The sequence below is a fragment of the Paroedura picta genome, chromosome 3 (assembly GCF_049243985.1).
Source record: "Paroedura picta isolate Pp20150507F chromosome 3, Ppicta_v3.0, whole genome shotgun sequence".
Taxonomy (NCBI): domain Eukaryota; kingdom Metazoa; phylum Chordata; class Lepidosauria; order Squamata; family Gekkonidae; genus Paroedura; species Paroedura picta.
Genome location: NC_135371.1, coordinates 124,359,239 through 124,375,243, shown reverse-complemented (window position 1 = coordinate 124,375,243; position 16,005 = coordinate 124,359,239). Strand labels below are relative to the sequence as shown.

Below are 16,005 nucleotides of genomic sequence, written 5' to 3'. Positions count from 1 at the left end.
CAAGTTCTCTGGAAAGTTCTTTGAGTACTCTCGGGTGCATTTCATCCGGCCCAGGGGATTTGAAATCATCCAGTGCAGCTAAATGCCTCTCGACAACCTCTCTATCCATGTTAACCTGCCACCCAGACACTATCCTTTGGCTACGGCCATCTCTAGATGTGCCTAAACACTTTGACCTGTGGGAAAAAACAGATGTAAAATAGGCACTAAGCCTTTCTGCTTTCTCTGCATCTTCCGTTAGAGTTTGTCCATCTGCACCCAACAGTGGGCCTATTGCCTCCTTTACTTTACGTTTGCTCCTCACATAACTGAAAAATCTTATCTTGTTACAATGGGATTCCCTGGCCATTCTTAGCTCACTCTCAGCTTTGGCCTTTCTGATGATTGGTCAATTTTGTACTGGCCAAAATCCAGAATGCGCGGCCCGGCCCTGATTCCCTCTCCCCGCCCTCCCGCAGTAAGAAGCTTCCCGGGCCGCAAGCTTGCGGCCTGGAAGTTTTTTACTGGGGGGGGGGGCGGGGAGAGGGAGCCGCGGCCCGGCGCCATGACCTTCGCGGCCCGGCATCAGGCTGCGGCCCGCAGGTTGGGGACCACTGCCCTGGAATGACAGCTCACCTCCAGACTACAGAAAATCTCCTGGAGAAAATGAATATTTTGAAGGGTGGTCCTTGTCCTCCCCAGGCTCCATCCCCAAATCTTCAGGAATTTTGCAGCCAGGTTCTAGCAACCCCTATTCCCTATCCCCAGCTGGTTGGCAGAAGGGACCTGGCAATCCTACTGAGGTGCAGTAGGGAATTTCCCAGAGGAGTGGTCAGAAGTAGCAATTCTGAGCCTAGTTAATCCCACCCCTTATTACCTAGCCCATAATGGATCCAAGCAATGTTTTGGTTATATCTACTTGCCTCCAGTCAAGATCCTTTATGTGCCTCTGTGCTGTAGTACTCATTCACGACTAAATTGTCTCACCCACACAGGAACAGTCTCAAAAGACTGCAATGGTTTAAGGGTCCCCCAAGGTAGTTCCCATGCATTTCTTCATACCTGCCAAGTATTTTTCAGAAGTGGGCAGGGCTAGGTGGGGCTTTTGTCCATTAGGGCTTCTTATTGGCCATTAGAGTTTTGATTGACTCTGCAGATACTTAAAAAAAAAACTGCCTTGGCAGCAGCTGCCAGCACAGCCTAATTATCCTGTGGGCTGTCAAGTTGTAACTGGCTCATAGCAATCCCATGAAGTTCCACTTTGTGTGGTTTTCAAGGCCGGCGATAAGCAGAAGTGGTTTGCCCTTCCCTTCCTCTTCATAGCAACTCCATGCTTCCTTGGAGGTCTCCCATCCAAGTTACTGCTTGTGGCTGACTCTGCTTGGCTTCTGGGTACTGTCTCTGTTTTCATAAGAGAGGTAAAGAAGGAGAACAAGGGGCTTTTTGCACGGCTTCAAAATCGCACAATGGTTGCCAATTGGAAACGCTATTGATTTGCCATAACGCACGACGTCGTAGACAATCTGCCACACACCTGAAACCAATCTCCAAAAAGCGCTTCCTTGTAGCGCTTTCAGGGGAGTCCCAAAAAGTGGATTCACTCTCCGGAAAGCGCTACACTCTTGCAACCAATCTGCAACACTAGCGAAAAAGACCTGTGCGTTAACATTGTTGCGGTTTCTTCAAAGTCCCTCCTCCTGAGCCTGTCCTCCAAACTTCCGGCGAAGCGATCGCCATTTTTTTTTCTCCGAGCGAGCGGGGATAAACGCACCAGCGAGCCTCTTTCTGTTTAGAGGCTTCCCTGGCTTCAGTCCTTCACCTTTAGTCACTAAGCACAAACCACATAAAAGCCCGTTTGCTGAAATAAAGTCCCTTTATTTTTTACACATTAATTCAGCCGAAAATCGGGCCCGTGAGAGGGGGGGGATTTTTTTTTTATCACTCGAGGCAGCGTGGCAACAATCATACGATCAAACGACAGCTCACATTAGGCAGCTGGATGGGTCTCTCCGTTGCAACGAATCTACACAGATTCGTTACTATGGGTCTGTTTTTTTTAAAAAAAAAACCTTTCTTAAAGGGAAAGGGGCTGTTTGGGAGCATGCTAACGGCTGCCCATTGGCTGCTTGACGGCCAGGGGCGGGACGAGCTTGGCAATAGCGCTTCCTTTTCTGCCGAGACCGGAAGCTGTGGGAAACGCTACAAAACGCAACTGGATTCCACTACAAAGGCAGGTATGCATAACGATGAATTCCACTATTTTAAATGGCGATTTTTCATTCAGTGACCAATTTGCAACGAAGATCCCGGTGCGTAAAGCCCCCAAGCTTCCAAGCTTCACAGGCCTGCCCTTGAATATATTCCACATTAAATGTCAAGAAGATAAGTGATCCTAATGGTTTTGTGGTCATAAAGGGACATTGATTAAGTACTGTTAAGGAATAACATGTCATCTGAAACTCCTCCACGTCTCTAACTGAAGAAAATCCCTGAGGCATTTGAAAAACTAACATATTTATACCATTTATTTTTATGAGAGCCATAGAATTTCAACATAAGTACAATTTGCCAGGTACCCCCAGATGTCCCTCCAAAGGTGGGACAATCTGGTCACCTTACTTTAAACTGACTGGATCTGGCAGAAGCTTATACATTTGTTAATTTTTAGGGTGCAGAACATATTGTCTGTTTTGGCTAAAATAGACCAGCACAGCTACCCCACTGGAATTTCTCTCTACCTGGCATTCCTGATAATTTTCTATAATTTTAGTGAGCTGAGTAAGGGATAGAAAACCACCCCACCCGGATATATTAATGTTGGACCTGTGGTGTACCAATCTCTCATCCTTTTAATAAAGGCTTAATGTATGGAAATGGACAGATAAACCTTTCCCTGGCATGGAAGTAACACCATCTAGTAAATAACATCCTATTAGGCCTTTATTAAAGGGATGGAACATTTTTCTCCAGGCCAGTGAGCGATCCAAGCTGAAATGTTTTCTTTGGGTTTTGAAATTCACAACACACACTCACTGAAGATGCAATCCTAATCAGGTCTACTTCTACTTGGAAGTAAGTTTCATTTTATTTGCTTGGCTTATTCCCTCATGGTCCTGAAGCTCTCTTTTTCAGTCCCATTCTACATTTGTTCAGGCTCTCTGAGGTAAGATTACTTTTAAAATATCAAGATTGCTTTTAAAATAGCAATCCCAGTGGGAGAGTGAAATGACAGGGACCAAATGAGAATATACCACCAGATATCAGCATATTGTAGAAGAGATGACCTGGAGGCAAAGGTGCCAAATTCTAGATGTTGTTATGGGATTGTTATGAATGGGAAGAATGTACAATGTGTGTACCTTTAGCAGTGATGTGAAACACACATACAGCAAGATGGGCAGCAGAAAAGAGTAGTACCTTAAGGCTAACAAAATTTGTGGCAGATTCAAGTGGGTATTGGTCTGAAGCAGCAGAACAAATGTAGAGTTCAGTGGCACCTTTAAGACCAACAAGTTTTTATTCAAGGTACAAGCTTTTTTGTGTGCGCACACTTTCTCAAATGCAGTGTCATACAATAAAATCAGAGTCCAGTAGCACCTTTAAGACCAACATAGATTTATTCAAGGCATGAGCTTTCAAGTCACATATTGAATAAATCTTTGTTGGTCTTAAAGGTGCTACTCAACTCTGATTTTGTTGTGCTACTTCAGACCAACATGGCTACCCCTTGAATCTAGTGTCAGACAATGTCAGACACAATGTATCTGAGGAGGTGTGTATGTACACAAAAGCTCATACTTTGAATAAAAATGTGTTAGTCTTAAAGGTGCCACTTGAGCTTTTGAGTCACTGCTCACTTCTTCAGATACAGCTAGAATGTCACTCCATCTGTCCTTGTATCTTGGAGACAGCCTGCTAACTCAAAACAATTTCTCACCCACAGTGGTATATGACTTGACAGTAACATGGACTCTAGTAGCGAGGCCTGTGACAAACCAGCAAAATCAGTCATATCATCTGAGGTTCATACTCCAGGTGGTCTCCCTGTTCATCCATTTATGCCATTACATGCAAGCAGTGCTCTTCCACCATCTACACTGGACAAACAGGCCATTCCCCACAACAAAGAATAAGTGGACATTCTAAACCACAAGATTAAAAAAAAACAGATGGGGGCATTTTAACTTTCCAGGGAATTCCGTTTCTATCCTAAAAGTAGCATTTCAAAGGGAGATTAGAGAGACTGCTGAATTGCAGCTGATAATGAAGCTCGAGATTTAATCAAGACCTAGGTTTCCTGTCTCATTGTCAATGCTGGTTCCTCCACACCTACTGTCCCCCTGCATATCACACCTAAGCCAATCATGCCTACTATTGTCATTCACCTGCTATTGTCACTTGCCTGCTAATATCATTCAGCAAGTGAAATCACATCATTCTCCAAGATAGACTCATGAAAGCACATACCCTGCCACTATTTTTTCAGTCTTTAAGATGCTATTGGACTCTTGATTCCCAGCATGGTTCCCATGGGTGCAATGTATCCACTGACACCTTTCCAACAAGTGACAAATGTTTTTAGAAAGTGGACAAGGTCAGGTGGGGCTTTTCCCCAACAAGGCTTCTGCTTGGCCACTAGAAATTTTATTGGCTGCACAGATTTTTTAAAAAAATGTGTTGGTTTGCCAACAGCTGCAACTGCAGTATAAGGGTATTGGGACTTCCTGCAGCAGCCATTTTATGGCTGAGCCCATCACACTGTGCAGGCCCAAAAAGATTGGGGACCCCCAAGTGACAGTGTTGGACTGAGGATCTGGAACAATAAAATCGGAGTCCAGTAGCACCTTTAAGACGAACAAAGATTTATTCAAGGCTTGAGCTTTTGAGTGCAAGCACTCTTCCTCAGACTAAGACTGAGGTCTGAATCACCATTCTGCCATGGCAGCTTACTGGGTGACCTTGCGCCAACCACTCTCTGCCAGCATTACAGGATGGTAGAGCCAGTGTGGTGTTGTGGTTGAGAGCACCCTCAAAGCTGGAGAATCAGGTTTGATTTTCCACTCCTTCACATGCAACCAATTGGGTGATCTTGGGCTGATTACAGTTCTCTTAGAGCTGTTCTTGTAGAACAGTTCTCTCAGAGCTCTCTCAGCCCCACCTACCTTACAGGGTGTCTATTGTGGGGAGAGGAAGGGAAAAACAATTGTAAGCCACTTTGGGATTCTGTCAGACAACCGAAAAGCAGGGTATAAAAAAACAGCTCTTCTAAAAAAAGATGATGTAAACCATTTTGTGTCTTATTTGGAAGAAAGGCAGCGTTTAAATATCTAAATAAATCAGCATCAATGAATTGGTGACGTTCTTCAGGCGGGATTTTTGTCTTTTCAGCTATTTCACCAAGGAACAACAAAAAGCAATGAGGTTTTGATGTCGAGAGAGGAGTCCAAAAGCTAATCTCCCCCGGCTGTGCGACGTGGAAGGAAGCAAACACTCCATTCCGCGCTCCGTTGAGGCTCCAGCGCGGGTTTTAGAAGGCGACGCCGGAGTGGGCGGTTCTTGGGGCGAGAGGCTTCCCCGCCCTCGGCTAAGTCTGGGGAGCAGCAGCTCCAGTGCCGGCTTGGAGAAGTAGCGCGCGACTACGTGGGGCGGCCGGCGGAGATGCGCTCGCGCCGATGCCTTGAGCCGGGTTGGGTTGCTTCTCGCCATGTAGCGTAGGCTCCGGCCACTCATCTCTTGCCTCGTCTGGTGGAGCCATTCTCGAGCGGCCCGGCGGGGACCATGCGGAGGGCCCCGGTGCCCGGGCTGCTCCTGCCGCCTTCGCCGCTACTGCTCTTGCTGGGGCTACTGGTCCTGGACAGGGGCTGCACGGCGCAGTACTCGAGCGATCTGTGCAACTGGAGAGGGAGGTAAGAGCTTGACGCGGACTTTGCAGGAATCTTCGGCCGGCGGGCGGCGGGGATGCTGCTTGGCCGCTCGGTGCGCGCTGCCAGAGACTCGTGCCTTTGTCCGGGCATATCCCCCGCTCGCTTCCTCGCACACGCTCCTGAAGCTTCTGCGGCGGTTGCAAAGTTAGGGTCTGCCGCCCCTTTTCCCGCCGCCCGCTCCGAGGCTCCTTTGGTTAGGTGGGCTTCTCTCCGAACCAGATTGGAGGTGGTTAACTTTCCCTTTAAACAGGAACGTGCACATCCCCACCCCCCCGTTGCTTCTCTTTTCCTATATATTGTGGCTCCTTCTCTTGCGGGGCGCAGGAAGTGCCGCGTGATACTGATCTGCCGCCTTAACGCCACTTTCTCTTCCCCCCCCTCCTCTCCTTTCTGAGTTGACTCCCCCTCCCCTCAGCCTTGCAGCGGAGGAATGCCTCTCTGGCTTCTGTGTTTCGCGGGCTCCCCCCCCCCCCCCCATTGCTATTCAGCGCCTGCCGCTTGGCTTGCGTGAACTGGGAAGCGGAGGCAAGGCGCGGAGAGGCCGGGGAGGAACTCGCTTGTCCCTTGCCGTCGCTGCCCTAGCATGTGTGCCCTTCTTTTGTCCCATCCCGCCAAGGCAGTTTCGTTCTGGCAGGGAGCTGCTGAGCTCTGCGGTTGGGTTGCCCTTCCCACGTACGTTTCCTTTCCGTCCTCGGTTGCTTTCGGGGGAGATGCCGGGGAAAGCAGCCTGCTTCCAATTATCGGAGGGTCCGGGGATGGGCAGGGAGGGCTGGCGCTGAGCAGACAAAGGTAGAGCAGTGCCTCCTGCCCGCGACACACGCCACATCTGTGCAACCCAACACCAGAGTAACGCGCTCCGCCGCTCTTAGCCCGTGACCTCCTGCGCTCGAGCATTAACTTCATGGTAACGCAATAGGCTTGTAAGCCCTCCTTTTATGAGGGACGGTGACGGGGGTTTGGGGAGCATTGTGCACACTGGTAGAAGTAGTAAAGCCGGGATTGTTTGCGAGCTGCTTACTTTTGCTTCACTCGGAATCCAGAATGGCTTTTTTTGTTGCTGTTGTTTTTTAAAGGCACCTGATTGGTTCAGCGTGTGTTTGGGATTTTGCTGCGTGGAACTATTTTGGAAGAGGGGGAGTTAATTCTTATCCAGCCCCCCCCCCGACAGCTGTTAGTTTTGCCTCAGAAAATAAAAATTATACTAAGTGAAAGGAAGGATGTAAGAGGACAGTAACATTCCTGGGTTTCTGGAATTCACCTTCCATGTAGCACCTGACCGGGCACAATACTCATTGAGAGAAAAAAAATTACTGTTCTGGACCTCTGGCTCCATTACACCTGTGGCATTATGTAGTCCTAGCTACTTTAGATGTAAATCAGCAGTGCTCAAGGCAACCTGGTTTCCTTTGACTGCTACACTATGCTTATCTCTCTGATTGCGAAATCTTTAAAAAAAACAAAAACCCAAACCTTCTAAACCAAGCCTCTTTCCCTTTTAATCCACTGTAAAAGTTGTGGTGTATTTTTATGGTTTTCCAAGTCTCCTGGATCTGACTTTGGAAATCATTTCCAAACCACTATTAAGTGAAATGCATATACAGTCTGGTTTTTTTTGGGGGGGGGGCACATTTTAAAAACTGGGTGGCAGGAAGTGACTTTATTGGGCTGGCATCAGATCCTTCTCACTGCTTTTTTTGCTGATACTGGTGGAGTGGGAAGTTTGCTTTTTTGAAAAAGTTCCTGATAAAAAGTTCCTAAAGCATCCTGCTTTAGGATGCTTTGGGCTGATCCTGCGTTGAGCAGGGGGTTGGACTAGATGGCCTGTATGGCCCCTTCCAACTCTATGATTCTGTGATAATTCATGACTGTTTATGTAGAACATTGATATTACACATTTCTAAAGAAAAGTTAGTGTCCTCTTAAATTCATGGGAAATAAATGAATGATGAAAGTATGACTGTTCAGTAGCAAACATTTGCATTATCTGGGAAGATAGTGACATGAGAGGCTTGCTGAAATTTATCAGATTATCTTAGAAGAATGCCTGAGTTTTAAACACACAGCTGATTCAGGGCACATAGTTACAGTTTAACACCTTCAGCACTATATTACTGGTTAAGTTTATTTGAAATGGGTTTGTGTACAAGGTATGTATTCTAAGCTCGTTGAAAGTAACTTTGGTTGACATCAGTGGGGTTACTACCCAAGAACACACACTTAAGCCTGTCTCTCTGTGAGTAGTAGATATACACAGAAATGTCAAGATTATCCCTGGCATCCTTATGAGCTGATTTGTCAGTCTCCCCACCCCCTCCCAAACACACACTGAATACTTGTTTTCCCAAGCCTTTGAGGCCTATTAAATCGAAGGCCAACTAAGACTTGACTTTACATTTCCCTGGTTGAAACCCAGCCCTGTATTCTGGTCAACTGTTAGTCATTGCAATAATATTTGCAGTACCTGAGTGTTCAAAGAGTTTCATGTTCACTGACTGATTACAACAGCCCTGCAAGGTAGGTCAGCACAATTATCTTTCTATGGAGATTTGGAGCTTAGTGAAAGGGTCTTGCTCAAGGCTGGCCTGTGAATTCTTGACAAGACTGCTTGTCTGAACCAGGGATTTCCTCATCTGTAATTAAGTCTCTAGAGCCTTACCCCAGATTTCATTAGTACAGTAGTATAATGAATGCAGTCTCTCTTGGGCTTATAAATTCTGTTATGAAGGTCAACCACACAGAGGATGTAGGTGAACAAGTTTGTTCTCTTCCCTGTTGTAGGGCAGCCCCAATGTTTGTTTGTTTTTTACTTTCAGGGGCACATCTTTGTGATACTTGTACTTGCCCCAAAAGAGAACCACCTGTTCTCAGAAATCAGGTGAACTTACAAGAAATAGATTGTTCTGAGTTGTGTAACCCATCTGAATCACAGAGTGAATGCAACTACACATAGAGAACCAAGTGAGCCTGGCCTCTCCACTGCCTGGCCTCTCTCCGGCCTCTTTTTTCTTTACCTAACCAGTTTAATGTTGCTACTAAATGAAGAGCAGGTGATGGGTTTGGACATGGGAATGCGCAGTTCTAGACGGCGAAATTCGCTTGGGTAGGCTTGACCAAGTCATATTCTTGGCCTAGAAGAAGAAGAGTTGGTTCTTATATGCTGCTTTTCCCTACCCAAAGGAGTCTCAAAGCAGCTTATGATCACCTTCCCTTTCCTCTCCCCACAACAGACACCCTGCAAGGTAGATGGGACTGAGAGAGCCCTGATATTACTGCTCAGTCAGAACAGCTCTATCAGTGCTGTGGCCAGCCCAAGATCACCCAGCTGACTGCACGTGGGGGAGCGGGGAATCAAACCTAGCTCACCAGATTAGAAGCCCACACTCCTAACCTTTACCCCAAGATGGCTAATCTACATTGCAGGGTTGTTGTGAAGTTAAGTGTTCCTGGGAAAGAAGAGTCGAATACAAATGTAATTCAATACCTGTGTGTACAATCATTCTCAAAACATCAATGGACTTGTAAGCTAGCTTTCTTTCTTTCTTTCTTTTTTAGCTTGGGGCAATCGCGCCTCGCATATCCTGGGGCAATCAGGTAATTCTTGAATCAGGAAGGCTCTTTGTGCCCAGTCTAGCATTGCGCAATTTGATTCCTGTCAGAGTTGTCCGCTTTATTGTGCTTGCTCCTTTTAGAATGTGCTTGACTTCTTGCAGTCCGAAACAGTTGTTTCTTCATGTGATCTCACTCCTATGTAAAGGATCTGATCAAGAAACGAATAAGGCATGCTGGCCTTAGGAGCCTTGGGTTCATTCTGAAGTGCTGCTGAGGCAGCAGAAACTTCTGTGGAATGAGCAGGTGTGCAGACGCATGCAGGTAGAGGGGCTGCTTAGCCAAACAAGCTGCTCTTCACCTTTGTGTGAGCTGGCCCTCTAGAGGTCACTGCAAACAAGTGAGGCTGAAAGCGCTGCTGCAGTTTGTGAGCAGATGCAATGCATTAGTGGTCGCATTATTTATGCTATAGTAACCGTGCTTCATAAAGAAAAGACTCAGGTTGTGAGCTTCCCAAGACACTCACAATCATGACAATCGGCTTGTAAATGGCAGTCCTGCTTCTTAATGTATTTTCTTCTGACTTGACTTCATAGGCTGCCCAATACCATTACAGGAGGTTTCTTGTTCCTGCTTGTTATGAAACAACAGGTTGACCTGCACAAAATGGCACAGCTGCATTGTTGTATCCATGTCCCTTCCTGTGGAAGAAGGATTGTGCTGAGTTTTAACATTGTTTCTCATTTATGCGAATGATTATGGGCCGTGTCCTTGACTTCACTTTCCCACTATCAAATCCTGGCAGGGATTGCCTCCCTCAGAGCCAGTGACAATGCTCCATGAATTGTCTTTATGCCTGCTGTTCTTCAGCTGCACACCCAAGTACCTCTGGAGTATGGCTTGCCAGTTGGAATTGTCAAGAAGGGCGGGGAGTGACTTGGCTCAAGCAAGCTGTGAAAGATAGCCTCCATGTTCTGTGGACAGAGATTGGGTCCCCTTGGTTGTGGCAGCGCAGAAATTGCCTCAAGTGATAATGACAGCATGGATTGCTGTAGTTAATCTTTTTGTGAATTGGAATGTGAGATTCCATAAGATATGGAGGGGGCAGATCTTGGCATGACTAGGTGGATTGTGAGATTTGCTGGGAGTTGCTCCTACTATGTGGGTTTAGAAAAGGTCAGAAAAAAGACTCTTTTTTATTTATCTAGTGCAACTAATATTTCTATAATATTAAAATAATAAACTTGTCTCCTTGTATGCTGGATAGCAGTTAATTTTGTGCCTAACACCTTCTGTCTCTTTATTGCAAAGATATAGTTGCTTCAAATGTCTCTTCATTTGGAGTGAGTAGTAGCTTTAATAGGTATTGACTTCTTTAGCCAAGTCAGCTCAGCAGCATCAGTGTGAAAACGTATTTTGGGTGATCCCTTACAATACGGTGTAATCATCCAAACTTTACTTTGCCCTCTTTATAAAATTGGCTGTAAAGGAGAGCTCCTTCTACTTTCCTTCAGCAATAAGAAAACTTTGATAAACATTCTTCTCATGGGCTTCCCATTGATCTTTTAGCCACTGGCAGTGCTGCCCTGTATTAGGTGGAAATTATGTAACCATGTATTGATATTGAAGTTGTTACTATGATAAATCATCTGGGGTTTAATGGGTTGTAGGGGCTCAGTTTCCAGTGCTAGGGTTCAACCCTGGAGCCCCCAAAAGATGCCTTTTGAACATGTTGAGTCCTCATCACTGAGTAATGACTGCAAAACTCGTAGAATTAAGGAGCAGGACTTGTTTAGAAATTAAGCACTGATGTACTGCTTGAGTGGTACCCTTGCAAAAGTACTTTGTCCTTGTTTGCTCTAGTTTTCTAAGCACCCTGTAAGGTAGGGGGTACTTCCTGTTTCATGGAATGAAGGTTCTCCTCTTGAGGAGTTTGGATTCAGCATAGACTTTAGAATGCTGCCTGCCAGATTGTGCTGTCATTTGGAGGACAGTTGTCTTGCTGATCATTGCCACACGCGCAGACTACTAGAAGGCTATTTCTGCACACAAGGCAAACCATGCAGTCTTCATCAAATGCCTCCATTGTGAGCTGCATTTCTCAAATATGTCAAGAGTTTCCTTATGCCACAGGGGAAAGACACAGAGGTCAAGAGCCAGCTCCTTCTTGCACAAGCCTCTGTGCTCTTGATGTGGCTTTCAGGAGTGTTCTGCAGCTCGTGCTTGTAGACAATATAATGATTATTACTAAAATGTGACCTTTCTTGGTGCTTCCTCATGTAACCTCTGAACAGTACAATGTGCTGATATTCCCAGTACTGTCAGTCACTTGGCCCTTAAATGGAAGCCATATGTTGGGAAGTCTTCCCACAGCTAGTTTAACTGTTGATTAATTTTATCTGGATATTGTATTGCATCTTTCAACTAAAAGCAAAATGTCTCCCAATAGAAAATACTTTTTCTCCCCTGCATAGCAACAGAATATCACACTTTGAATTAATCTCAAGGACCTTAAGGCCTGTTTGACGTTATGTCACAGTTCCCTGAATATCTAGTTCCTTAGCCAAGGAACCAGTAATACTTCTATGGATAGAAAGGATTTCCATCAGCAGACTTCCTCTGCCTTCTGGTATTGTCCTGAATGCTTCCTGAAATGCTGTTCCTGGAGGGCAGGTAACTCCAAGGAGCAATATGAGGGGGCACTGGAGAGCTGCAACAGAATGGAAATGCTTGAACTCTCTCCCATTCTGTTAGCTGAAATTCTGTGCTAGAACCAAGACACAAATGCTAGGGACGTGTGGTGGTCAGTGCAATCACATCACAAGGCTGGGCTCAAGGGTCAAAGTTTCTCCTCAACCACAAGTTTCACATATGATTTTGGCTCTCTCGTGTCCCATCAATATGCATAAGATGAACTTTGCAGGGATCCTGCGAAGTGTCAGTTAAATGAAATAGATTTTGACAGAAGCACCAACACTTTAAATTAGTAATAGCACATTATAATACACTTCCAAGTGTTAAGGAGGTCTATCATAAAACACTTCATTGGAACATTCCAGTTTTCATAGGAATTCCCACAATTTCTTTGATTCTGAGCATAATATGTACTGTTTGTGAATAAAATGCATGTACTCTTACAATAACTTCCTTCTTGTCTTTTTCCCCACCAGTGGATTAACGCACGAATCTCACAAAAAAGATGTTGAACAGGTCTACCTCCGCTGTTCTGAAGGAACCATAGAATGGATGTATCCCACAGGAGCACTGATAATCCACTTGCGACCTAATATTTTCCCTTCCTCTTCCAAACATTGGACTGTGTGCATAAAACCTCATAAAGACTCTGCAGGAGCAAATATTTATTTGGAAAAAACTGGAGAACTGAAATTACTGTACCGAGATGGAGACCATAGTTCCACCAAAGTGCATTGCTTCAGCTATGAGCACAGCGGACTCTTTGTTGAGGCTACCCCTCAACAGGACATTAGTCGGAAGATTACAGGCTTCCAGTATAAACTGATAAACAAGGGGACTGCATCAGATATGCACATGATCTATGGTAAGTTATAAGACACTTAACTGCTCTTAAATGTTTGACATGGGTCCCAAACAAATGTGTAAGGGTAGTATGTTTACTTATTGTCTTGCAGTGGAAGGTTGCAGGGAAATCAGGACTATTTATCCTAAGCAACAACAGAATCTCTTCTGTTAAGGAAGTATTCCTTGAACATAGCAAAGGGAAGACTTTTATTTCTAAAAGTATATTTTAACTTTCACCCTTAAGAATCTTGTATAGCAAATAGGGGGCTACCATTTTGCTTGTTCTGCTGAAACTGATAGGGATGTTCATCAGACATTCAACCAATACATTTGCTTGCTTGCTTCCTGTCCTTTACTTTCTGTACAGGTTAGAATTGTTAGGTAGGTTCCAAATCATGGTAGTAGCACTAAGTTCGTTCAGAAGGAAGGAAGAAATTCATTTAGGAATTTAGGGCTACTTCACATGATAAACCTCCTACAGGAATATCCTTTCCAAGCAGAAAATGGCATATGCCTGTATGTGAGAATTATGCATGCAGGTCATGCTGCAAATACCTGTTGTGCTGAGAAAGGCAAGTGGCGCAACAACCACTGTTAAACAGGTGGCAACTCCCTTCACCCATTGTAACGCACCCTGAGATGACTGGATCAAGAGGGATGGAGTATAAATATAAATAAATGTGTATGTGTATGTGTTAGTGTGAGAAACACTAACCAACATTGCCAAACTATTTCTTTGCAAAGTTCTGCATCTTTATGCTGCAAACTGTGTTGAACTTGCAGATTGTCCACAAAACTACTTATGTGTATCACACAAATAAGAGAATCTGATAGCACATCACTTTTAAAACGAGTGCAGTGGGAATTTTAGACAAATGCATTTATTGGGCAAGTTTACAGAGACAGGTCAACGTGATAGCCTTCAGTACATGGTTTTCAGAGCCCAGACTTAGTGCTTTTCAAGAACAGCTGATATTGCTTAGTTTTTTAATGGAGTAGAATGAAAAGCACCATGTTGTTGTATCACTTAAGAAACTTGTGCAGTCATCTGTTTTTGAAAAGGCAGCATCCATTTATGCATCAGGAACTCTTAATCTTTGCCAAGTGGGGGATCTACTGCTCTTCAAAGTAATTGTGGCTTTCTATAAGTCAGTTCAATGTGTCTGTGATTACAGATGTCTTCTTTTGGTGACTTTGTTATGTGCAATGTGCCGATCTAGTTCAGCTGCTACATGCGGCTGCACCACCTTCAGTAGCTGATAGGTGGTGCATTTGTCATTACAGCTATCTCAGAAGAAACAATTTTTTTCCACTGCCTGCCTTAGCCTTGTGAAGTTGGGTATCTTTGAATCTCAAATTTTTCTACCAGGGCTTTCGTCAACCCTGATGCTTCCTGTGTTCCAAAGGAAATCGGTTTGATCTAAAGTAAGCTTCTTTAAGGGCAAGGTTCAGCCCAAGGGCCACTTTAGTAGCATAATGTGAGCCTTATGTTACACATAATGTTTCTTTTGTGTTTTCTGTGAACATTTATTATAAGTCACAGCTGTTAAATGTAATTTTTATTTTATTTCTCCCCACACATCAGGAAATGTAAATAGTTATTTCAATACCTCACTTTGATTTTTAAAGTATAATACATTTGAGATTCTGCATGTATGTCCACCACTTTACCACTGCAGCCCTACAGAGAGAGACAGCCTAGATGTCAACCCTGGCTAGTATTTGGATGGGAGACAAGTGTCCAGGATTGCTGTGCAGAGGCAGTCAGTGGTAAATCTCCTCTGAAAATCTGAGTTGATTTATTCTGATTTTGATTTATTGGATTAAAAACCTCTCAGTACAACTGTCTCAGGGTGGTGTACAACAATTTAAAGACCAGTAATACAACAGAACAACAATATACTTGTTTAACTATCCCAGAACTGTGGTCCTCATCATAATTTCCAGCCTGATTTGAATGATCATTTATCGTAGGGTGTTATGAAGGGGAAGGGCTCCTAGATGTTACTTGTAGCCTCGCCACAACCAAATACACGGCAAAATAGCTCCATGTTGCAGCCCCTGTGGAACTCGATGAGCTCCAATAGGGCACATGTCTCTTTTAGGAGATCGTCCCACCATGTGGGGGCCAGGACCAAGAAGGCCCTGGTCCTGGTTCAGGCCAGGAGGACTTCTCTTGACTGAGGGGCCACTAGCCTGTTGGAACTGGCAGAGCAGAGTGCTTTTTGGAAGAGGCATATTCATAGAAGTGATCCCTCAGGTATGCATGGCTTAAAGGTCAAAACCAACACCTTGAGTCCACTACTCCACTGGGAACCAATACAGTTACCTGAGAAGAGGGTGCATATGAACCATCCACAACATTCTGGTGAGGACTCTGGTCTATCTATAACTTCCAGAGTAGGTATAAGGGAAGAGCATGTTACAGAAGTCCAGTTTGGAGGTGACCGTTGCATGGATGACTGCAGCTAAGTTATCAGGGGCCAGATCGGGCACTAGTAGTTTAACCTGATGCAGATGCAAAAACACCTGCTGAGCTACTCTGTTGACCTGAGCCTCCATGGAAAGAATCTCTTGTCTTGAAAAGACCATGGGGTTGTTGGCCACCACCAGATGAGGAAGGTAAAGCCTATTGGTGTTCTGTTAGAATCGTAGGTGCACAGTCTGGCCTTAAAATCATATATTAAGGTAGGCTTGTGTTCAGCTTGGCCTAAGAAATATGGGGCACTTCTCTCTCTTTTCAAATGATGAGTTTACAGTTTTAAAGTACAGGACCAAAAGGAAAAGGGGATAAAGCCTTGATGGCATTTCAGCTCATCTTCCTGTTAGTCTGACCCCCCCCCCCCCCCATAGTCATCTTGTTCTCATCAACAGAACAAATTCTTGTATGTTTTCTTGAACCCCAATGACATTATTGAAGCCTACCTTCGTTTTTTTGGCCTTTTCTTAATTCGGCTATGATCAAAGCTTTGCCAGTCATCTCATTAATACTTTAACAACCTGTTCTGCACAGAAC

At 44.8% G+C, this 16,005-nt stretch overlaps 1 protein-coding gene across 2 annotated transcripts in view; it reads left to right on the top strand.

The window, feature by feature from the left end:
• The first annotated feature begins 5,572 nt into the window (after positions 1-5,572).
• The window catches only part of METRNL (meteorin like, glial cell differentiation regulator), a 29,808-nt gene continuing 19,375 nt past the window's right edge, over positions 5,573-16,005 (top strand). Inside the window, exons 1-3 of one of the 2 annotated variants that reach the window (XM_077327559.1) lie at positions 5,573-5,885; positions 9,456-9,494; positions 12,620-13,008. In XM_077327559.1, coding sequence (XP_077183674.1) covers positions 5,758-5,885; positions 9,456-9,494; positions 12,620-13,008 — 556 coding nt within the window. In that variant the 5' untranslated portion in view covers positions 5,573-5,757. The remainder of the gene's footprint in view (positions 5,886-9,455; positions 9,495-12,619; positions 13,009-16,005) is intronic. The other variant, XM_077327560.1, reaches the window with a different exon arrangement.